The following is a 25,075-nucleotide window of genomic DNA, read 5'->3' on the forward strand; positions in this document are numbered from 1 at the left end:
GACATCAGTTAAACTTCAAGAAAATAATTTGGTCTGTGCTATAACTAGATAAAACCTTTATATGGTATTATGCAACTAAGTGCCTCTAGGTCTTTTAATTTCAAAGCACTTGCATGCAGTTGTAAAAACAGAAAGGGATTTATAATCCCTTTTCTCTGTCATTTCCCAGATGTAAGTGGGCACATTTCCCTGAAGCTCTAATTAATCTAGAAAAGGGTAAATAAAGATATAATTCCTTTGTTGGTAGCAGCTTATATGTGTGGAATTGAGACCAAGGAACTGTGAGGGAAGAAAGCTAAAATAAGTATATTTTGATATAATTTTTCCATTCAGATTGCCTACCAATATAGTTGCCGGGGTATGTGTAGAATTTCAGGACATTTTGATCACATACTTACTGTCCTAAGAAAAAGAGATTCAAAAGTGAATCTGTATTTTTTTCCCTGCATTGAGGTGCTGATCAAAATTTCTGTATCATATTTCTGCTATATTACCACATCTTGGGTTCCTTTGCCGTACAGCACATTCTTGGGGTTTTTTTTCATTTTGAAAGAACTGAAATGGTGTGCTGCCCAAAAAATATCATATTAACTATACACCTATTATAATTCGGTTAACAAAGATAATCCTGGAGATCTCTCATTCTGCTCCAAATAACAGGAGCAGATAAAGCTCATTGAACTAAGGTTAGTAATCCCCACAAAGCAGTGACTTTCCTTTTTGCTAGATTCTGGCAACAAATAAAAATTGATCTTGCTCCTTCCAGAATGTTCCAATACACCATATTGCAAGCCTCTACCCTACTACTAACTTGTAGAAGAATATATAGAAGGATGTGGTGGTACAATTGCACATGTGTGAATCTTTTTTTTTCAAGATTGTTTCAGCAGTAGGCACATATTGAATTATGTGAACTTGTGGGTGTGTAGCTGCGATGGAATGTGGGAGAGATGTCCTTTCTTAGAATGGTTGTCATGCGTAGTCACGAAATAAAAAAGTAAGGAGGGAGTATGGAACTTAGAGAAGCTATTGGAGAGTCCTCAGTTGCCCTCAGGTTTACACTGTATTGCAGATTTAAAGAAACCTTATCTTAGAGTTTAAGACACTGAAAGATTACATAAGGGGTGGCTTTAAGTCCTCGCCATGTTACAAAGCACATATTTTTTTGTAGGAACAGAACTGAACAGAATAGAATAGAATAACAGAGTTGGAAGGGACCTTGGAGGTCTTCTAGTCCAAGCCCCTGCTTAGGCAGGGAACCTTATACCAGTGATGGCGAAGCTTTTCAGCACCAAGTGCCGAAAAGGGAGCGCTCATGCGAAAATGGAGGAGCTGCCCAGGGCGCATGCGCACGTCCGAAAATGAACTTCCAGTTTCAGCAAGTTACTCTCCCGGGTTTCTTTTCTTTTTTAAAAATTTTTATTAAACAGTTGTCTTGATTTTATATCATAGTTTTCATCTTTACAACACTTCAGTATCAGTAAACATCCAATATATATACATAAACATTTATAAATATATACACACACACATATATACATATACATATATACATATATGTATTCCTTTATATTTGCTAGTATGCTAATATGCATACAATGTGTATTTATTACTCACTATTTTTTACATTTTACATTTTACAATGTATATTTTCCATTTTATCACATCTTATCAAACTATAATGTTACATATTCTTCATCTATCTTTATATTTGTACTTAATTCTGTTTACTAGTTCGTTAGTCATCTTTCCTTGCTAATTTCCTAATCTTTACATCTAATATCTAACCAGTTGTGCCATACATTCCAAATCAAATAATATTTTTTCCATTGTCTCCCAAGTTTCTGGGGTGCATGCACATGTGACAATCAGCTGGCCGGCGCGCATGCTCACGCAGGAAAATGGAAGACCAGCTCTTCTAGTTTCTGGCACTGCACATGCAAAAAGGCCAGCTGATTGTCGCTTGGTCATGTGCGCCAGAAACCCGGAAGAGGAATGGGCGATGCTGTGCGTGCCGGGCGACATGGCTCCATGTCCACTTTAGGCACGCGTGCCATAGGTTCACTATCACGGTCCTATACCAGGGGTGGGCAAATGTGGCTCTTTTACAACCTGTGGACTTCAACTCCCAGAATTCCTGAGCCAGCTTGGCTGTCTCAGGAATTCTGGGAGTTGAAGTCCACAGGTTGTAAAAGAGCCACATTTGCTCACCCCTGCCCTATACCATTTCAGACAAATAGTTGTCCAATCTCTTCTTAAAAACTTCCAGTGTTGGAGCATTCACAACTTCTGGAGGCAAATCATTCCACTGATTAATTGTTCTAACTGTCAGGAAATTTCTTCTTTGGTATGCTTGCTTGTTGAAGTTTAGGAATTGTGAAATTGGCCTCAATGGTTTTTCAGTTATGCTAAATCAGTTACTTTTTCTGCTGGTTTCATGCATCAGATAAAGCCTTAGATCCTTTAACTATGACTGTCGAATGCTTGTCTTTCACCCCTTCAACCTGGTAGCTTGGCTGCTTTTAGACGCAGATCTGTTGCCTTTCAAATGGTAACTATGAGGCAGCGCAAGATGGCTTCAGCCAGGTTCACTTCAGAATTCCGAATAGCCTTAGCAGCCTTACTAAGATGGAGAATATTGCACTGGCAGCTTATCTTTTGGGGAAATTTAAAATTAGTAAAGCCTATATACCAAGTTCTTGTTCACGTTCACCCAGGTTCATGGCTCGAGTAAGTGAAAGGCATGTATTAAAATGCAGTTTAATAAAGCAGAGCTGTTGATTAACAAGGGCCTGCCTCATACAGTGGAAAGATGGAACAGAAATTTTATTTGGATGAAGCCCAATAATTGTTGCTTTGGCTAATCTTTAGGTTTAACACTGTTACTTAATTGTGGATTGATACTGATAGCACAACTGCTATGACAAGTTTGCTGTGTTGGGGAAATGTTTCCAATTTAACAAGCAAACCAATTCAAACCTAAGAGTATGCTTGAAGGCAAAGTTCTTCCAACTTTGTGAGTTACATCGTGGCTGGTGTGTCCCAAAGGTGCTTTTCAAATATTTTGCTTCTCATCCAAGAAGCTTCTTCAGTTCTGATAACCATGAGCTCATGATTGAGAATCTCCATAGACATGGCTGGTGTGAGTATGAAATTTAAGTCTTCATACTTACTTAGAATATATTTGGGTTAAATATACTTAGAATATATTTGGTTTAAAACAAACTCAAATCTATATCCAATTATCCTTATTCTAACAGATTCTTTTTTTTAAATAAATAGTAATATGAATTCTCTTCCCCCCCCCCAAAAAAAAGTTGAACAGGACATTTGCCAGTGAATTAAACGCATTTGTCTGAATCCATACAATTTTCAGTTTACATTGGAAAAGTTTACAATCGGTTTATAATAACTAAGAAATTTAAACTGCCAAATTTACAAAATGTTGTTTTAATAACTTATATTTATTTATGCAGTGGCCTTACTCTTATTTCACAAAATGTATTCAAATTTTGTGTAGTGAAATGTGCAAAGGCGATTACATCTTATTGGAAGATGTATATTTTTTTCAAATAGAAACAATTTGTGGTTATGTGTAAATGTATTTTCAAACGAACAAAATTATGAAAACCAATTTTTAAAATAAGCCATTAAATTGGCAATTCTGAAACGATGACATGATGTTGAACTTTAAATATCATTAAATTATAAATTGTTCTGCTTCTTGGATGCTAGCTAACCTGCGTATAATGGAATATATTTCTTTCACGAACAGATATTGGTATTTTAGAATGGAAGACAACAGATTGAAATGCAGGACTGAGGCAGGGACACCAATCAAACTTTGCTATCCAGAGCTCAACTGTTCCCTTTTTCTTTTGGAGGGACTCCTACCCCAAAATTCAACAGCAACATTTCTTTGCGGAAGAGTTTTTTTCAAATATATATATATATATTACTTTATCTTTTCCCTGTGCACTTTGGGCAGGTTGATTATTGATTTTTATCACTTCCTCTGAATAGTGCTGTGACTCTCCCAAAACAGACCTAAGCAGTTTCAGTGTAGTCATTTTAATGATAGACAGGACTGGTTGATCTTTTAAGAATTAATTGAATTCACACTGGATCATTATGGCGCATATTTTTGTTTGCAGTTTTCTCTGTTGGGCACAATTTCTTCAAATACCGTTTTCATGGGCATACACATTTCTGTACTGACTATCCCCTAATTCATTTTTCCCATTTCTTAATATGGAAATTTCAAAAACGTATTTAGTAACTTCAGGTTACTAAATTTTAGTTCAAAAATATGTCTAAAAGTTCAAAATAAAAACACAGAATGAATTTCCACCTGCTTCCTACTTAGTATCACTAATACTCTTTGCTGGATAAGGAGTTCAGTTATATTGTCCCAAACAATGCAGTTATTGCTGAATTACATGTCAGAGACAGTGTGCTATTTTGGTCAGCGTTCTTCCTTCTTTGAAATATTTTTGTATTTGGAGCTCTTATTCACTTTGGCATCTCTGATTTAGAGCCACAGAGTATCTTTTTGAGTGACTGAAAAGTGCTCCAAAGCACCAATTTGCTTGGGAATAAATTAGCTGGCAGTTCTAGTTCCAAGCAATTTTACAAGCCAAACAGTGTTCTTTAGACAATTTAGTGTATCTTAACGAATCACGTAAGAATGTTATATAACTTTGTAAATGAAATTTTGATGAAGACTCTTAAGACAAACCTAAGGAATTCCATGCCCTGCTTCTGAATTAAAGTTAGGGTTTCAGTAAAAAGGATTGTGTATTTCAACTGGATTAAAATAGATGAAAAAATATTTTATGAAACCTTACTGATGAAAATCTTAAGGAGTTGCACTGACTTTTAGAAATCCTTTATGTGAAAAGCAATACTTTAAAAAAAATAATCTGACTTACATGGGGAAAATGTGTGATAAAGCAGTTTTATATATTTGCTATATTTACTATTTATCATATTCATTCTGCTGTAACATTGATTATTAGTTAAAGCAGCTTTTCCCAAACTGGCACCAATTTCACAAAGTTCAGGTTACACTTCCTTATTTTTTTAAAAAAATGTATTTTAAACCGTATGAAATAATTTCTTTAAATAAAGTCACCTTTTTTATAATAAAAAACTATAGAACATTTTATGCAATTGCTAACACTTCGGGTACCACTATTTATATTTTTGCATTTGTCGTACATACATGTAATTTTTTTTTTTAATTTGATTTATAGGCTACCCTTCTCCGGAGACTCAGGGCGGCTTACAATGCGTTAAGCAATAGCCTTCATACTTTTGTATATTTATACAAAGTCAGCTTATTGCCCCCACAAACTGGGTCTGAAGGTTTGTTGCCAACCTTCTGTAATATAATAATTGAAAAGCACAAATAAGGGAGCAGGGGACTAAAGCTTTCCTGAAATATGTTTATACTTCAGTTTTCAGCTTAAAACAGAAAACATTTTTGGCTTCCTGAGCTTCAATCATAACAAGACAGAAATTAATGATATCTTAATAGTAGTTTTATCAGCAGGGTGTCCACACTATATAGCCAGTGAAATCAATTGACATAACTTCATTTCCTAGAAAAAAAAATTTTTTTTTGAAAAAAAAAATCCAAGTAGAAGGCAACAAGAAATAAAGATGCTTTAATTATTTCTTGCCAATAAAAAAACCTGCTCTTCGCTGGTAATTGGCAATTATGATTAAAAAAAAAAACACCCAGCTGGCTGGGCTGTTTTGTTTTTTTTTTCCTGGCAAGCAAGGAATAAGATGTCTATGGCATTTGAGCGCATGCAGTGATAGCTCTACTCGGGGCCTGCTCAGTAGTAGCATCAGAACACCAGCAGGTAAAGGAAGGAGTTATGCAGTAGAGTTATGGTGGAACAAATCTGACAGCATCGCTCATGACAAAACTAAACTTAAATATTACTGAATTTTGCCCTACTTCCCTGTCTCCATTCTTTGCCCTGCAAGTATATGATAGTATAATCCTTTTTTAAAAAAAGCTCTTAAGACTTTTAAACAGATAGATAAAATCGAAGGTAACAGTAAACAGAAAAAGAAAAGCAAAGTAAAAGCAAAAAACGTAAGAAAAGGAAAAAAAAATAAAGAAAATAAAAAATAAAGAAAAAGGTATAAAGACGTAACTTTCAGTATTCTTCACGACAATTATAAGTGCAAATATATTTTAACCTCTCTTTCTAAAGTTACATTATATTTCTACAGTCTTTCTTGTCTAATTGTCAAAACCCTAAGTCAAAAGTTCATCTTTTCTCTCATTTTTATGCAAATGTCCGTAAGAGGCTTCCATTCACCAATAAATGTAAATAATGCTTTTTCTGTAATCAAATAAGTTGATTTATCCATTTCAGCAAATCTGTCAACTTAACCAACTATTCCTCCTTAGTGGCTGGTGTTGAATCTTTCCTTCTCTGTGCCTAAAGTAATCTTTCTGCTGGATCATATATTGAAATAATCTTTTACGGGTGTTTTTTCTAACTGCTTGTTCATTAATTGTAAAGTTCTGGCTTCAACGGAATATTAATCTTTAAAATTCAGTGTATCAAAGTATATATTGGGATCCAAAAATTTTCAGCCTTTTCAGCTTGTTCATCAAGCGTGATAAAATGTCCCTTCATGTTGTTCATAATGCCAGCATACATTTGAAGTGCCTTGATGCATTCTAGATGATATAATATTGAATATTTGTATCTTTTTAACCTCTCTGTTGCCAGTTACTAAGTCCAAGGGTTGTATTTGCCTTCTCACTTCCTGGGTTTTTAACTTCTTTCTGGTAAAGGGTTAAAAAAAACCTGCAGGGGCACAGTAGGATTTGGTACCACCATTAATGTGTGGCATGCCAAGCTTCTTGTCCACTTTTGCATTTTTTTACTTTCCTAGGAAACTCAAGGGCATGGGTGGGGGAACCATGGCCCTTTTATGACTTGTGGGCTGGCTCAGGAATTCTGGGAGTTGAAGTCCACAAGTCATAAAAGGGCCATGGTTCCTCTGCTCTACGGCAACAAAGAAGAATAGCCACAGAGAGCGTGCTGATCCCAAACAAACGGGTCTCCTTGTGGCTTAATATAATTCCATTAGGTTTCTATACAAATGGCATTCTGCCTTGCTTCCTTCCATGACACAGTAATAGACAAAACAGGCCAAGGATGTATGATCTGAAAGTCGAGTTAACTCATGTGTTTTTAAAAGTAGGCAACCGTCTAGTCCAACTATACGGTCATTTGCATGATCAAGTTGCTTTTTTTCATTGTGCAGGTTTCTTATGCACGGCCAAGCTCAGCTTCTATTAGAGATGCAAACCTGTACGTCAGTGGTCTCCCAAAAACTATGACTCAGAAAGAGCTAGAACAGCTGTTTTCCCAATATGGACGTATTATTACTTCCCGCATTCTCGTTGACCAAGTCACTGGTAAGTAGAAAGCTGCTCTGCCCTGTCTTTCTCAGCCTTCAAAATATTGAATATATAAAAGTTTATGTGGGGCAGAAAATACAATTTTCTGCTGGATTTGTTCATAAATATGCATGGATAAAAATAACTCCTGGTTTGTAGTCAGGCAAGGCTGAGTCATTTCCACCTTGAAGCTGCATATTTGAAGCCTCTTTCATGCCTTGTAATAAATTTATAGTTGCTGTAATCTCAAGCATTGAATGAAGAAAATGTTCCTTGTAAAATGCTAAAAAAACAGTGTATATTTTAAAAGGGGGAAAAAAGTAAAGCCTTGTATTGTAGTGATTCTTAGCAATTTCCTTAAACTAAGAAAATGTGAAATGTAAACTCATAATCATCATTTAGGCTTTAAAACAAATCTTACAATTCCAATTTTTCAATGTTAGGATAATGCAAGATCCTGAGAAAAACTAATTAATTTAAAAAAATAAGACTGAAAGGAAGATACATTAATTTTGAGGTCATTTTTATTGAACCCGATTTTTGTTCTCCAGGTATTGCCAGCTCAGTGAATACATTGGTCTTGTTATTTTTCGATATATGATATGAATGAAGCAATTTAATGCATTGGGCGGATTATATTAGAATTTGAGTGCTTTATTTTCATAGAAATTATAAAATATTAGGAAAGTATTCATTAGGCTTCTGTAAGCACTTAAATTTTAACAATTAATTTGATTGGGTTCCTTTAAAAGTTTAAACCAAGTTTCAAGCAAAAAAAAAGGGGGGTACATCTGTGGCTTGTTTTAATAAAACAATTTTAAAATAACACTTGGGTTCCATTTAGTGCAAAAATAGCATGCATCATTTTGTTTCCCACAGGAATGACGAAAGAAATCTGCTTCTCAAAAAACAAGGTTTTCTATGATGGTATAATTAGATTTTTATTTTATCTTTTATTTTTATTTTTGGCATTAAATTGATGGGGTTACATCAGCCACTAGGATTTTTTAAAAACAGTTTTTGATTGCAAGCAAACAACTACCATGTTTCCCCGAAAATAAGACAGGGTCTTATTTTCTTTAGGCTTGAAAATAAGCACTTGAGCTTATTTTCAGGGAGGTCTTATTTTTTTGGAGGTACAGGAGGCGGCGAGTGTGGTCACCTCATGGTTGCTTGGCCCCTTAACTGCTTAAAATTACTATATATTGCTAATATCTTATTTCTTTCTTAGTCATCATTGTTGATAGAAAGAATTGATTAATGGATCACAAGTTGCTGCAGCCAAGATTTCAGAACTACTTATCTGAACTTAAATGAGCTGCCTCTTTAAAGACAAAAAACATCTCCAAAATTTTGAAGCTCTGGGGAAAGAAACGACATTTTTAGAAAAATAGTTTTTGCAAAATAAACTTTTATAGTGTAGTAAATATTCCTATATTAAATGTAGCAGTATAAATTCTATCGTAATACAAAATTGCCATTTGATATATTCATAAATAAATAGAATAATGCCCTTTACCTTTCTAATAGCACAATGCTATGCAAATCCTAATGAATTCAGCGGAATTGATCCTTGGTAAATATACATAGAATTGTAGCTTCACCAAGTATTAATTCTTTTGGCTACAATTTTGTGTATAAGATATGGGAATAAGTCTCACTGAACACAGCAGGAGTTTCTTCTCTAAGTAAGGAAGCCTAGGATTGCTGTGCCGGGTTTCTCGGAGCTGCCTTCATCATAATCATTTTAAGGGAGAGATGAAAAGGTCTGTTACTAGATCAAAACGGCATCTAATAAAGGATAGTTTCCTCTAATAACGCCAGATTAGATCAGAAGTTAGCAGAACAAAGCAAATAGCACTTTACAAGCAACAAGAAAAGGGGGGGGGGAAGCCACATATCCTCCTTGCATGAAAAAAAGGAAAAAAGCAGGTCTGTCCATTTTGCCTTGCTCCCTTTTTCAATTCCAAATTAAATATCTAAAACCTTCATATTCCTTGACTAAGAGAAATAAGGCTGTTTGGAGATTGCAGGCTTCTGAGGATAATATCTCTTTACCTTGAGAATAAAAGTGTTTTGCTGCAGGAGACAAGCTGGCAGAAGTATGCGGTGATAGCATAAGACAGATGGTTACCTAAGTAGTTATAAGGTTACTTGTTATAAAAGTCTACTCTAAAGTCATCAAAATAGTTATTCCCCCCCCCCTCAGATTATTAAATCTTTTCTCTGTCTTTCCCCCAGTAATAATAGCAACAGTTTTAATGCAGATATCCTATAAGCTTTCCAAGACTGTCACTTGTATTACTTTAAATAGACGTATAACTACGTTTTTGTATGTGTGTATTTATTTACTGCATTTCAGTCCTCTCACTTCAGATTTATTGCTGGTTTGGGAGAAGTTGTCATTTTACAGCACAGATGAAAATCAACAATATATCTAGAAGTTTTTGTGTTTCAATATGTTGAACTTAGTTTCCATAGGCTTTTCATCTGTATCAATATTTTTGTACATTTGTACAATATTTTTTATATATATATTTTAAATTGCACGATACCCAGGTCCGTCCGTTCCCCTGAGAGCTCAAGAAATATGTCAGGGAATCTTCCTTAAATTAGAATTGCTTCTAAACCACAGCTACACAAAGTAGGATGGGCTGACAAAGAATAGAGCAAAATTGTTCAAAGAGCTCTGTGGTCAGTTGGGATTTGAACAATGGTCTCTATGGTGCTATAACGATTAGGCCAGGGGTGAAATATACTTACCTTCCCTACCGGTTCAGAAGTGCGTGCACGTCATGTGCTATTTTGGACCCTGTGCGCATGTGCAAAGCCACCTGTGCATGCGCAGAGGGTCAAAAACAAGTTACTTCCTGGTTAAAACCAGGAAGTAACAATGTCCAGGTGGGTGGGCAGAACTTTGCACTGCCACCACTACCAGTTCACCAAACCACGTACCGCTGCCGATTCACTTGAACCAGTGCAAACCGGTAGCATTTCACCCCTGAATTAGGCTGTATTGTCTCTAGTCCTTCACAGGTATTTCAGGATGAAGTGTGTCCAATAGATTCCCCTTTCCTGCTCCCAGCCATACACGATCACATACACACATTCTCTTGCAACTCTTCATGTCACAGACTGATGTTGCATTTAACTGTAAGCAAGCAGGCAATTAATAATCCTGGATGTACTTTGAATTCATGAAAATTTCAATACACTGTTCTGGGTGTCTCCCTATATATTAGTTTGCAACATTCATTTTCCTATTGGATTTTTTTCTGTAGTAAAATTTCTTGTGCAAGTTGAATGGCAAAATAGAAATGTCTGATCCTACTATCTGCTACAAAAATTCCCTTCTACTGGTTGGGTTAAAGCTGCCCGGATCTGAGGACTTTTCATCCATTCTCTTGGATGGGGTAGCATTTCCCAATTAAGGCTGTTGTGCAGTCTGAGGGTCCTCTTGGACTCACACCTCTTGCTCAAAATAGTAGGTGGCAACTCTATCCAACTCTACCCTTTGCTTAGCTCTATCTGATGCAGTAGTTCAGGAAGCTTTTCAATGAGTCTCAATCTTAGTCACCTCAAGGTCTGATTTGCAGTGCACTCTACATGGGCTAGCCTTGAAAAACAATTGGAAGTTTCCACCACAGAATGCAATGATTTGGGCATTGGTGGACAGTATGTTCATATGATGCATCTCTTCCATGAGCTGCACTGGTTACCAGTATGCTTCTAGGTGCAATTCAAGTTACTGGTTATTACCTACAAAACCCTTCATGGCATGTGGGCAGATTATTTAAGGAACCACCTAGCTCCCATGGTTTCTGCATGGCCGGTACATGCTAGCAGAGTTGACATGCTCTGAGTCAGCTAGCGAGACCCAGGAAGCCACTTTCTCTGTTGTAGCACCCATCCTTTGGAATGAGATTCCCCTGAAATCTGTGGGCTCCCAGCCTGTTCGCATTTCATAAAACCTTGCAGTCGTGGTTGTTCTCCCTCTTGTTATTTTTATTTTGTCTGTATTTTGTGTCTGGATCCCATCTTGGTTTTGGTTTGCATTGGTTTTCATGTAGTTATTTGTGAACCGCCTAGAGTTATTTGGACTTGGAAAGTATCTAAATTAAAATAAATAGCTTAATGTGAATATGTCACATTATACAAAACCCAGAGCTATCTTTATAACTAGATTTAATATTAAGCTGGGTATGGTATTTATTTGTTATGGCAGTAGTATAGATGTTTCTGTGTTGTTTCAAATAGGCAGCTCTAGGCAGCTTGTAATAAATAATTAAAAATTGTCAAATATAGTAAAAACAATAGGAATTATCAGCATAAATTCAACTTAGTGGTAATATTAAAATATTTAGCATCTTGTAATAATTAAGCAGCCAGATCCATTCCAACTCGGGTGCATCACCCACAATCACCAAATGCACATCTAAAAAGCCATTATTTTAAAAAGTTTAAATAGTAGGAGAAAAGGTATGGGAGGGCATAACAGAGTTTTTGCCTGTATTTTGATGCCTTGTTTCATTTTGCTGTGTCTCTATTTATAAACAGATGTGGTTTCACCCACCCTGTTGGCTCCCATCTCTTGTGTTCCTGCTTCCTTGCCAATGCTTTATATGTTATATTGTTTTTCCCAAAAATCCACTTCAGTTGTTGAATCTGGGGTGGGGGGGGGTTGTGCTTTGCTTTCTGTGATTCTTACTTATGCCTGGGGGGGGGGGGGGAACAGTTCTTTTGGGGAGGAGGCTGCTATAATGCTTGGAAGTAATGGTCGGATTCATTTGTGCTTTTATGCAGGAGTTTCAAGAGGTGTGGGGTTTATCCGGTTTGACAAGCGGATTGAAGCTGAAGAAGCCATCAAGGGCTTGAATGGGCAGAAACCTCCCGGGGCCACGGAGCCCATCACTGTAAAGTTTGCCAACAATCCAAGCCAAAAAACAAATCAGGCCATCCTCTCCCAGCTGTACCAGTCTCCAAATAGGAGGTATCCAGGACCTCTTGCTCAGCAGGCTCAACGTTTTAGGTACGTGGAACTGTACATTGTTTCCTATCTCAACCATTCTGGAATTTTTTTCCCCAACCAGTATCACTCTAGAAATATATTTTCCTCACATGAGAACTGTTGGTTGTTAAATTTAATATCTGACAGACATAGCAGAAAATACTTTGAGGTACTGCCATCTGTTGGTAGCTATAAAAAGAAGAGAGTTTTATGTAGGTAGGTAGTAATATTTAACTGGAAAGTATCTGTCGTTCAATTTGCGCGATGCTTTTAGGGATATTTGTTAAACTGTTAGAATAAGACGTTTCTACAGAGTTAGAAAAACCTGTCTAAATCCTATTTCTAGACAAAGTCTTCTTTACTTTGAAATAAATCCTTTTTTTTTTTTTTTCTTCCCTGCAGTGGAGTCTTAGTAATTATTCTGCATCCTTTTTGGAATGGGGAGAAATGGATTTTTTCCCCCAGTAGTTTTCCATTATTTTGTATGGATCTCTCTTCTCATGACACACCGTGCTATCAACCATACGTTTTTCCCTGTCATATTTTAGTGCACTGAAAAAGACAGATGGCGTGAATTGAAACAAATACTGTATTAATCTACATTCACTAACTGCTCGGGGCTTTTATTTTAGTGTTGTTTTATGAAAGATTTGTGTTCGAGAGAGGGGGAGATCAGGAGATGGGATAAACAGGCTTATTTTGAACTTGATGCTATTTTCCTGTGTGAATGCAAGAGAGAGGGAGAGAGATTAGTTGTGCTCATTAAGTAGCAGAAAAATCAGATAAACTTTGTTTTGTAGAAACTTTGGGACTTTAATTAAAAACAAACAAACAACGTGCTTATTTAAACACCTGGCCAATGGCAGTCTCACCTAAACAACTTAATCCAAACAGCTTCTTTGCATGTTGTGCTATTAATTTATTCACCCGGGGGGGGGGAACATTCCTTCTAGTGAACCATTCTGTTGGAGAAGGGGGAAAAAAACCCAAATGGTTTTTTTATTCAGTATTCAGTGGATTTCTGGAGTATTCAGTTTCTGCTCTGTTTTGTTGTTCAAAGGATATTCTGTGAAGCCGCTGAATATTGAATAAAAGTAGACTTGCCCTTTCTCCATAGGCAGACTGCCTGCTCCAGAACTGAGTGCCAGGGCAGAGTTAGCAATGGTCAGAAGAAGAATTCCAGATTGCCTCGTGCCTGAAGTAAGGCCACTGGGGAATTGTTGCTGCACTGACCTGAACAAGAGGTAAATGAACTTTTGCAGAAATAGCTGGTGCCAGGGTTGGGGCACGCAATCTCCAGTGGCCTTAAAAAACCCTGACTAGATCTTTCTCACAGTGCCATGGGCTGCCGGCTTATCGTCTAAAGAATGTTCATTATATCAGCGGTAGTGGTAGATGACTCTGAAGGGGATAGGCCCTGAATGCTGGAAATGCGCGTTACAGGTTCGGAAATGGAGGAACGACTCCTAAGGTTGCCATTAGTTTTTGACCGCTTTTTTCATTCCACAAAAATAGACTTCACTGCATTTCATTTCATTTTCTTTTTAAAGCAGCACATTAGATCATGTTGTCTAGAGCAATTTTAACATCGAATGTTAAGGATTGCTTGAGTTTTTAATCCGTTCTGCTCTGGTGATTTGTCAAATAAAAGAGCCGTGTATTCCAAATGAGAACGGTGTTGCTTGCTTGGTTCATATTAACTTAGGCATTGTTCGGGTTCCTCTCTGAAATTTAGGAAGACATTGCTACACACACAAAATCTAGAAGTGTGTGTGTGTTTGCATAGATTTTAAAGAGCTTACCTTTGCAGTTGTCTTCGATGGGTATCTGATCCTTATCTAGTGTACTAGATCTAGCTCTAGTACACTGAGGCAAATACATTATGCTTGCCATTGCTGTACTCTTACTACTATTGTTAGTCAAAGTGTTTTAAAGGCAGTTAAAGAAAGCTTGAGGGCCTCAGAGGCTGGGAAAGTATATGCGTACTTTGTAACTCTCTTTTTATTTGGCACCGGCTCTAATAAGCATCAGACTTTAAGCAGAAACTCACATAAAATAGCAACTTTAGCTTGAGTACACAACTTGAGTCTGTGTGACTGTTGTTAGGCGATTTTATTATTCATGCCATTCTGTAAATTAAAATCTGGATCTTTAGAACACTGGAAAGTATTTCCACAAGTCGTAAGTTACTGCAAAGGTTGTGCAGATAGTCCTCAACTTACGAACACAATTGTTAAATGAGTTTTGCCCTGTTTTACGGCTTTTCTTGCCACAATTGTTAAGGGACTCCTGCAATTGTTAAGTTAGTAACACAGTTGTTAAATGAATCTAGCTTCCCCATTGACTTAGCCTGTAAGAAGGTCACAAAAGATGATCACATGAGCCTGGGACACTGCAATGGTCATAAATACTGTATGAATTTTGATCATGTGATCATGGGGATGCTGCAAAGATCGTAAGTGTGAAAAATGGTTACGTCATTTTTTTTCAGTGCTGTTGTAAGTTCAAACAGTCACTAAACGAACTATTGTTAGTTAATGACTGTCTGTAGAGACAAGATTAAATGGGTTGGTTTGGATATTTTTCCAGAAAACAATCCTCGGTGATGAATTGCATTGTAATATAAAACCATACAGGTGAAATCTTCATGTCTTGTATTGAAGTGAGACGGCTGAGTCAAGGAATACCAGTTTTTCTGTCTCTTTCAAGGGTTTCCTTAAGGATAGTCATTTCAGTGCATGGTGCTTCATAATGCAGTGAAAATTTCGCAAAAGGTTGAAGCTTGGAAGTATTAGAGGTGCGTGAATTGTACTGGAGGCTTTAAATGGATATCCTCTAAAACAGGGGTCTCCAACCTTGACAACTTTAAGACTTGTGGACTTCAATTCCCAGAATTCCTCAACCAGCAAAGCTGGTTGAGGAATTCTGGGAGTTGAAGTCCACAGGTCTTAAAGTTGCCAAGGTTGGAGACCTCTGCTCTAAAATACATCCTAAGATTTCAGAATATGAGTCTTCCACCAGCACGGAGAGAACAGTTACTAAAATGCTTGATACAATATGTTTTTATATGTTGCTTACTTGGTAAATAAAAATGATTCCTTGGATTGCCATTATCAAGAGTGTTGATAGTTTAATAAAGCTATGATTCAGGTTAGCTTTGGCAGGGGAGCTAACCTTTTCCGTGGGCAGATATACGTTTTTTGGAATTTACTATTGAGAACGACAATGTACAGGGGAGCAATAATGCAAGAAAGTCAGCAGAGGGCACAGTGCTGAAATTTGTTATTCTTTTCCCCTGCTTTGGGGGTATTTTCCACTGTTTCATTATTGGAGTTTTATTTCCTGAGAAAAAGACAGAAGTAAATTGCATCACTTTTTTTTTTTCTTTTTGTCAGAATGTTAAGTTCCTTCTAGGGAGTTTAAGAGAAGGAGCAAAGCTGGTACTGAATCCAGTCTGTGAAAAGCTCATTCTGAGTTGCAGAAACCAATAATATTAAATCAGTAGTTTTAACTCATTCCATTGCATATCTACCTGCAGCTGCCTAAAGAAGATGCCAAAAATGTCAGCTAATCTTAGCAGGTTAATTATGTGCAGCAACCAAAGTAGCATTTTAATATCTGACTAGATTCCACTTCTAAACATACAACATTGAAAAAAATGCTATTGTTTTTATGTTCCTTATTTCACATTGGGAAACAAATTAATATATAAACTTGTACAAGCATAATTTATTTTTTTTTAAAAGATCTGTACATTTTTCTGCCTGGATTTGTTTTGGAAATACAGAAGCAACTGAAACCTTAAGTCAGTCTGTGATTTTTTTAATGAAGCTACCATTATACAAAGTTTTTTTTTTTAAAATGGCAATTCATATTTCACCAGTGCTAGTTTGGTGTTCAGTCATTAATATTTGCATAACATCCTGGAGATGGAGATGGTAGGATTCAAATTATTGGCTACTGTTATTCACAAAGATAGATAGATGGAGACTGTTTTAATGATAACTTCTATACAATTCTTACTACTTGGTAATGGATATAAATGACAGTTTTGTTAGAAGCTGTGTGTTTTACAATAAAGCTCTTGAAAGTGGAAGTAGTTAAATGGAAGCAGTGCTACTGTTAAAGCAAAAATAATGTCCTCTCTTCACTAAAATATAGAGGAAAATATTCTGTATGTATAACTACAATACAGTAATTCAAAAGCAGTATTACCTTTTGTGAATATCTTCCCATTCTTTATTCTTTCGAGGAACTTAAACGTGTGATAATTTGTATTCAGCTGGTTGAAAGACTTAAGTTCACATGCCAACAATCCCAGGTGAAATTGATAATTATTAGAATTTTGCATTAAAACATAAATATTGCTAGTCATCTTATTGTTAAAAGTTGCATCTTTGTTCCCAAACTGGTAAAATACATATTTCTATGCATTCAAAAATAATTTGATTTATCATCTTTTAGGACATTTTTTGAGCTGGTTGATGTGCAAGTATTAGCTGAAATATCGATTTAAAAAAAAAAAAACCCTGTCAATTTACAATGTGGTTTAGAAACTTGTAAAGCACACAGCCCATTAATGAATATCGGTACTTCTCACATATTTTTCAATCCATTTTTAAAAAGGAAAAGAAAAAGTCTCCATCAGTGTTTTTCTCTCCCTTTTGTGCAATTGTTAATTAATAGTTAACATATTTTAGATTTAGGGAATGAAAGACTTTTAAAGACTGGCCAAAAAAGCCTGTTATAAAAGTAAGAGCTCTACATTTGCTTCTACTTAAGCAAAATAAATCATATCTAATTATCAATATCTGAAGATAGCAGAAGTTATACCCAGATTTTGAATTTGTTATTAGGAAGTTTAACTGCAGAAATCATGACTCTTGTCAACTGCTTTTCAGTTGACTGAAAAGCAAGCCAAAATATTCCATGTTTGTTTCTCCCCATTATTCTTTATACAAAGGACATTTTGGTTTGCTTTCAGTGATAAGTTGATAAATAATATGGAACAATCTTAATACGCTTTTCATCATCAGCATCTCCCCCCCCTCCCGTATTAATTAAGCCAGAAGCAAATTTATAGATCATTTTACATCTTTTAGATAGGTGAATTCCTTCTTGGAATGATGAAGACGGTGATGACCATACAGAAAGCAGATTTTGGGTTGGAATAATGCCATATCAGGATATTTGAGATCTTGATACAATTTCTTTGTCGTTTGGAAGGCTGTAGCCAGAAATAAAAATCAAGATAAGATTCGTAACCTAGGAATTTCAAGTTATTATATATTATGTCACAGCTAAAGCTGTTCTAGTTTTGAAAGTAATGACTCAGCATCCATGTGAGTGTTTCTGAAGAAAAGGTTTTGGTATATATGATAAATATTTTGGCATTGTCCACTCAGTTGTAGTAAACTAGATTGCTTACTTATTTTTCTGAATTTCAGAATCAGGATACTGACAGATTGTTGATACTGACAGCATTTCATTCTGATATAACCACCATAAGGGTGTTTTAAAGGACAATAACAGTTATGGCATACAAAGTTTAGACAAAAGAAAAATTGGCAGCAACTTTAAATGTTAACAGTCCACAATCTAGTCTAACCAAGCACTGCAGCACCAGATGTTCTTTTACTTCGGAAAGGCTGTGTATATTTGCATTCTCTTGTAAGTTGCACATTGTAGCTTTTCTGGAAATGGGCGAAATGCATCTAAAATATATCTTAATGTGAATTTAAAAGAAAATGGGAGCCAGTTTTGCAATCCATATGTCCTCTTCTCATAACTTGTCTTTAAAGATGGCAATCATTTTCATTGAGGAATATAGTTAATATTATAGCCTGACTTGCTTTGATTTTTCAGCAATTATTTAAATCCAGCATTACCCTAAACATCATTTGTATTACATTGGAGCAAACAACTACTTGGTTTGTAAAAAGTTCATACTTCGTGATAAATCAAATGTTAAGACTAAAAAAAATTGGGATTCCTTTTGTTCTTTTATGCTGAAATGGTAGATTTCTAACATAGCTGCAGTTTCTGGCAATAGATGGCTAAATCTTGCCAGCTTAAAATGTATAGAGCATCAAGATAATTGTAATTATATATTCATAATCTAAAATCTTGAGAAATAAAATTGCTATTAGATTTTCTGCAGAATAATGTTATGTATGCACTCACACACAGACATACTTTTCATTCATTCATCCCAACGAGTTTTCAGAGAAAGGCATGAAAATATTGGCAAAATTGTTTAATCTTCGGTGTTCATATTTCTAAAAGGATCGCTATATTAAAATACAGCATCTGAACTAGATTAATGTGCATATTGTATCACTTCAGACATACCTAATGGTCTTGCTTATCCAGAATTAAAAGACTCAGTCTGAGTGCCTTTTTTTTACATAATTATATAATGTCAACTGAACTTGAAGCTGTATTTATGAAGTTTCTTGGACAGTATCTTTTCAGCAAAATTCAAGCAATGTCAATGTATAATCATTACACAACTGCAATTTTGCATACAGTGCAGTTCAGAAAATCTAGCAACATAACTTAACAAAGTAAAAGTTTGAAAGGCTAAATAAACCTTTTGCTAAATGTGTTTTGCAGGTTGGACAATCTGCTCAATATGGCTTATGGAGTAAAGAGGTAATAACAAATTGTGTTAAATCCATAATTAACTTTACTATTAACTTATTGTTTGAACTAAAAATATTGGTACTTCATGTGTGCGATATTGAGTGATCTTTGCATGTACAAAGGTTAAACAGTCATTTGTTTCCATTTATCACTTTATCAGCTTTCTAGCATTTTTAGGGCACCCAGTATCTGCCATTTAAATGACTTATTTGGAAGTCTTTTGTATCGGTCTTTCACTTTGAAAGAATTTGGATGTCTTATATACTCAAAAGACATTTTAACAATTAAGAGGCCACCACCAGGTGTGTGTTTTTTTAGTCATCTTCTGTATGTATAACAAGCAGGTACAGATTTGGAGCAATATTAAGGATACCATATCAAGTATGATATTTTATATTATCTAAAAAGTTAAGAAGAAGGATTATAATAATTCCATAAGGCCATTTAGAGCTTGAGTTTCAAGATGTATGTTTCATGTAGGATTTGTTTGTTTGTTTTATCAAATTTATATAGCCGCCCATTTTGCCAAAGGCGACTCAGGGAGGTACACAACAATAAATAAACCAAAACCTAGACATAACATCAGAAATCTGAAGCTATTTTTTTCTGTTAAATAAGTGTTCAGTTGTGTTAAATAATTTGCTAAATCCATGGTGAAACAACATGATAAATATTGAATATGAACAATTGAAGACAATACATTTGTACTTTTTACTTTTTCACCATTCTGTTATTAATATAATTGTCTTTTGAAAAAAAATTACATAGAGATGAGTTAATATTTTACTAAGGTTTTTAAAAGGAACTAAACAAAAGATTCCTGGAATTGAATACTAGCACTATAAACAAAACTCTTACTGTTCCTTTCTCTTTTTAAAAGAAGATATTGCTAGCCAGTCCTTAGCTAAAATAATAGAGATTTCTGTCTGATTGTGTCCATCGAAAAGCACAACATGAATTTTTAGTAGATGGATTCTCTCAACAGCACCTCTCTGCAGCCCATGTTCTGGAGAACTGGTATCTGGAGCCATCGGGGTGGGGGGGGAGATCCACTCACCTTTTAATAGGTACAGAGTTTTGAACAAAGCTAGTTGTTAAAATTAAAGTGCTTAGTTTTTATATATTATTTTTGTTTAGATTATTCCCAGCACACAAAATGCAAATTCTCAAGAACCTTGGTTAACCACATTCCAAACGTGGCAATCACAATATTCCTTAGGCTTTCTAATAGCTGACTACAGTTTGCTTTTCTGTCATATCAGCATTGAAAGTAATTGATTAGTCAGTTTATCTGCAGCCCAGGCAAAAAGCAGAATAATCTGACTTGAGAAAGACTTAACTACAGAACATCACGGCAACTATATTTTATTGTTCGCAGTAAATTTGTATTAAAGTCACATAAGTGGCACATCCCTTTGGTCAAATGGCGCTATAACATTAATCAAGTGCTTTTTTAAAAAATATTTTTATCCTGCTTTTATTGTTTTTATTTATTTATTTTATTTTATTTTACTTTATTTATTAAATTTATATCCCGCCCTTCTCCCCGAAGGGACTTAGGGAGGTGAACAGCTGAGAATTAAAATAACATGCAATATAAAAGTTAAAATAATTAAGAATAAATTAAATTAAACGGCCACCCCAATTTAAAACCCCTAGCAATACAATTAAAAACCCCTAAAACCTATTCAGGCCAGGCCGGCTTGCTGAAATAAAAACGTCTTCAGGGCCTTACGGAAAGTGCGGAGATCCGGAATCAGCCATATTCCGGGAGATAGCTCGTTCCAGAGGGCAGGTGCTCCCACAGAGAAGGCCCTCCTCTGGGGGCCGCCAGCCGACATTGCTTGACCGACGGCACCCTGAGGAGGCCCTCTCTGTGAGAGCGTATTGGCCGGTGGGAGGTTATTGGTAGCAGCAGGGGGTCTCGTAAATACCCTGGCCCTAAGCCATGGAGAGCTTTAAAGGTGAGAACCAACACCTTGAAGCGCACCCGGAAGACCACCGGGAGCCAGTGCAGCTCGCGCAGGAGAGATGTTATATGGGAGCTCCATGTCGCTCCCGTGATCACCCGCGCGGCCGCATTCTGGACCAGTTGGAGCCTTGGGGTGCTCCTCAAGGGGAGCCCCATGTAGAGAGCATTAGCATAGTCCAGGTGAGAAGTGACGAGAGCATGAGTGACTGTGCATAAGGAATCCCGACTCAGAAAGGGGCGCAACTGGCGTATCAGGCGAACCTGATAAATTTTATCAATAACATAGGCCACAAAAACACCTAATAATCCTTCCTGTTCCTGTTTTCCCCACAATTGCCTTATGAGGTGGATTGGGCTGAAGGAGAGTCGCCCAAAGTCACCCAGCTGGCTTTCATGCCTAAGGCAGAACTAGAATTCAAAATCTCCTTGTTTTCTAGGTCAACTTCTTAACCGCTACACCAGACCGCCTTTGCATATGTCTATAAATAATGTAACAAAAATGCATACTTAAAGGAAGAAACAATTGTTCCACCAGATGTAAGCAGAAAGGCACTTAGTTTAAGTTTCTTAAAGCATGTTGATATATAAAAATAGATTCTAATCTTGAAAAAAGTTTTCTTCTAAAAAAAGAATTTTGTCTTTCTTTCTTTCTTTTTTTACCCTTTAACTTGGTTAGCAGGTTTTCTCCAATGACCATTGATGGAATGACCAGTTTGGCTGGGATCAATATCCCAGGACACGCGGGAACCGGATGGTGCATTTTTGTGTACAATTTAGCTCCTGATGCAGACGAGAGCATCCTGTGGCAAATGTTCGGACCCTTCGGAGCCGTGACAAACGTGAAGGTTATCCGCGACTTCAACACAAACAAGTGCAAAGGTTTTGGATTTGTGACTATGACAAACTATGACGAGGCCGCCATGGCAATAGCCAGCCTGAATGGATACCGCCTTGGAGACAGAGTCTTGCAGGTTTCCTTTAAAACAAACAAAACGCACAAAGCCTAATGAGGTGTCCTCAGCCCAATTTATATTTGAAAACTATTCGACAAAGGCAAGTTAAAAGAAACTTTATACATTAGTAAATGTCTTTGTAAGTCAGTGTTGAGATGGGGGAATAACAGACTAGCATCCTAAGAAATATTGCGAGATTTTTTATTGCTAGTATTTGAATTAAACTTCTTAAATATCTTATGTTTGAAATATGGACAAGAGGTACAGGGTTTTTACCTGTCACAATGCATTCTATTGCCTTCTTTGAAGAAGGTGGACCTTTTAAAAAATGTTTGAGCTAAGGGAAGAAATTTTCTTTTACACGACTGCCTTGAACCTGTGAGTAGATATTAAGGCTTTGTGTTAAAATTCCTGAGTTAGTTAACTTTATGTTGTGTTTGAGTTACACTTTAATGCCTTGCTGTTTAGTCTGTTCAAGAAGTGTTTTGAAGTTTACATTTTTATTTATAAAGTTTAAGAATATTTATTTTGTAATTATGATTTGGGTTGGGGAAGGGGGGTGGTGCATTATAAAAGCCTATTGTAAGATTAATGGAGAACTTTTCGTAAAGCTGTACCTTGCCAAAGAGATAAGAGCCTCTTTGATGTGGGTTTAAAAAAAAAACAAAGCATCTATTTTTATAAAAAAGAGAAAATTTGGAGAAACTTTTTACAGGTCCTGGAACAAATATTTTGACTTGAATACTTTGAGAAATCTCTTCATATGACACCTAGTGAGCTTTTAAAACTTACCAGGAAATTTGCAGTGGTTGGGGGAAAAGACTTTAGAGCGATTTATGATGTAGAAATTCTTTAAGAGATCTTTGTTACTCAAGAAATGGAATCACTGGGAGAAAGCACTGCTGGTTTTGGTTTTGTAATCGTTGGTGCAATCTCTGAACATCCTGGTTACTATGTGATAGATGGCTCACATTAAACTTGTGATTTTGAAACAGAAGAAAATTTAAAAGTATATAAGAGCAGGCAAGAAATTTAAATTAACTGAGATGGGGGAAAAATCTGTTCTTCCTATAGAATTCCCTTCAGATAGAGCTCACGGTGTTTAGTGATGTACTTGCAGTATTGTTTGAAGAATTGTTTTGTCTTAAAGAAAAAAAAAAGATGTTTGCACATGGTTTGCATAGTGGCAGACCAGGAAAAAAACAGTCTTGCATTGGATATATTTGAAGGTATTTTGAAAGTTATGTTCAAGGCTAACACCTGAGCTTTGTGTAATGTAAATAAGATCTTTTGTTGATGAACCTCTTTTCAGCTAATACTTCGAGTTTTCTTCTGGTTTTTTATTTTCTTTACTTAACATGCCAAGTGATGTTCAACTGTTTTTGTATTTTTTTTTCTTTGTAAATGGCATTAAGATTGTTACTTGAGGTCTGCTTATTCATTTTTGTTGTCCTGAGGACTTGAATTTACAGTGGATCAGATACGTTGCAAATTTTGTCTGTAGATAGTCTAGCTTCAGCTGTTTATGGTGATGCTACTTTTTTTGTTTATAAATATGTTTGTGGTAAAAAAAATGAGTATAACCATAGGTTTTGAACAAATTCCTTACATTTTTCATACCAGAATCATAAATACCTGTATGCTATTGAAATTTAACTTTGTATGATGCTTAAAATCACTTATTTGGGGAAATAATAAAGTCTTTACCATGTATGGAAGAAATTTAAGGTCAAAAAGTACAAATATTTTCTGATTAGCATCTAGCTTATAATAAATTTTTAAAAAGCTGAAGGCTGCTGTGCCTTCACCGGGATGCCCTGACAACTATATAGTTACGTCCTGCTTTTTGTATAAACTGAGATGCTCACATGCTTCCCCTTAGAACAAGCAATGTGCTATGCATAACATACTTGTACATGATCTTTGCAGTTGCTTTTTTTGATTATTTCTTTTTTTAAAAAAAAAATCGTAGTTATAAATTTTCAGTATAGTACAGTACATAAAACTGTTGGAAGAAGAGTGTTAAAGTGAAAGTGATTGTTCATGCTAGACCCATTCAATGCTATTCAAATCGATTGACTTTCTGAAAGACGTTCACTTGAGGTGCGATGAGCAATTGTTCTGTACTAACACAAACACTCTGCTTTGGAAAAGAACAATAGTAATAACAACAACAATAAAGAGATCCGTTCTGGGGAGGGGGGGGAACGTAACTATACTCTCTGCTACTATATTCTACGGTAGCAAGATCAAAGCATTGGTGAGGAAGGCATGTCTATCAGGCTTCACTTTACACTGTTTAACAGAGCACTTAATAAAATGTAAGGCTGGTATTTATTTGAAGTTGTACAGTATGACTTAATTCACATCTGTTGGAGTAGAAAAATATATTCTGTTGAGTATTTAAAAGAGGCTGTACATGTTTTCTTTTGTGTTTGGATCCTTTGTACTTTTTCATGTTCAGTACATCAATAAACAAAAGTTGAAGGGAAAGAACACTGTGGTGCAGAGGTCTTTTAATAGTTCATGTTTCTTTTGAACGTCCTTCCCTGGGTTTATTTTTCCTCTAGGTTTTTAAATTAAATTCAAACTACCTAGTGCAGGAGCCACTCCTCAAAATCTAAACGGTTTAGATATGCCACCGCATCTTGGTGTCCTAGTACAATGTGAAATTCAAGTCTTAATACTTACATGCATGGTAAGCTTTCCTACTCAGTATTTCTATTCAGTAACCCCATATCAGAAGAAAACTTTAAAAGCTGTGTTTCCTAGGATGCATTATTTTCTGAAGAATTAGTACTTGAGACTTCTGTATCAAGAAAGAGGAGCGTTTCAAGGAACATCAGATCAAATCATAGAACAGACAGCTCTAATTTATATGCATATACACCATTCTAAAAGAACTTAGTTAAAATAGAGATGATGATCTCTTCTTCAAATTGTAATGAAGTGGCAAGCCAACGGTGGAAAAGTCAATTGATTAAATTTGTGAAGTGTATCATTTTAGCAGCTGCTAAAATAAAAATGGCAACCTTAAACTCAACTTGTTTAGCTAATGTAAC

The 25,075-nt window shown here is 35.9% G+C and overlaps 1 protein-coding gene across 7 annotated transcripts in view; it reads left to right on the top strand.

Moving 5' to 3' along the window:
- ELAVL2 (ELAV like RNA binding protein 2) overlaps positions 1-22,067 on the top strand; it is an 84,624-nt gene extending 62,557 nt beyond the window's left edge. For 2 of the 7 annotated variants that reach the window (XM_070935521.1, XM_070935523.1), the window contains exons 4-7: positions 7,300-7,453; positions 12,239-12,464; positions 19,059-19,097; positions 21,737-22,067. In XM_070935521.1, coding sequence (XP_070791622.1) covers positions 7,300-7,453; positions 12,239-12,464; positions 19,059-19,097; positions 21,737-22,067 — 750 coding nt within the window. Of the gene's footprint in view, positions 1-7,299; positions 7,454-12,238; positions 12,465-19,058; positions 19,098-21,718 lie in introns of all 7 variants that reach the window. The other 5 variants (XM_070935519.1, XM_070935520.1, XM_070935526.1 and 2 more) reach the window with 4 other exon arrangements.
- The last annotated feature ends 3,008 nt before the right edge of the window (positions 22,068-25,075 follow it).

The sequence above is a fragment of the Pituophis catenifer genome, unplaced genomic scaffold (genome assembly GCF_029215685.1).
Source record: "Pituophis catenifer annectens isolate HBS135680 unplaced genomic scaffold, rPitCat1.0.hap2 SCAF_2, whole genome shotgun sequence".
Classification (NCBI taxonomy): Eukaryota; Metazoa; Chordata; class Lepidosauria; order Squamata; family Colubridae; genus Pituophis; species Pituophis catenifer.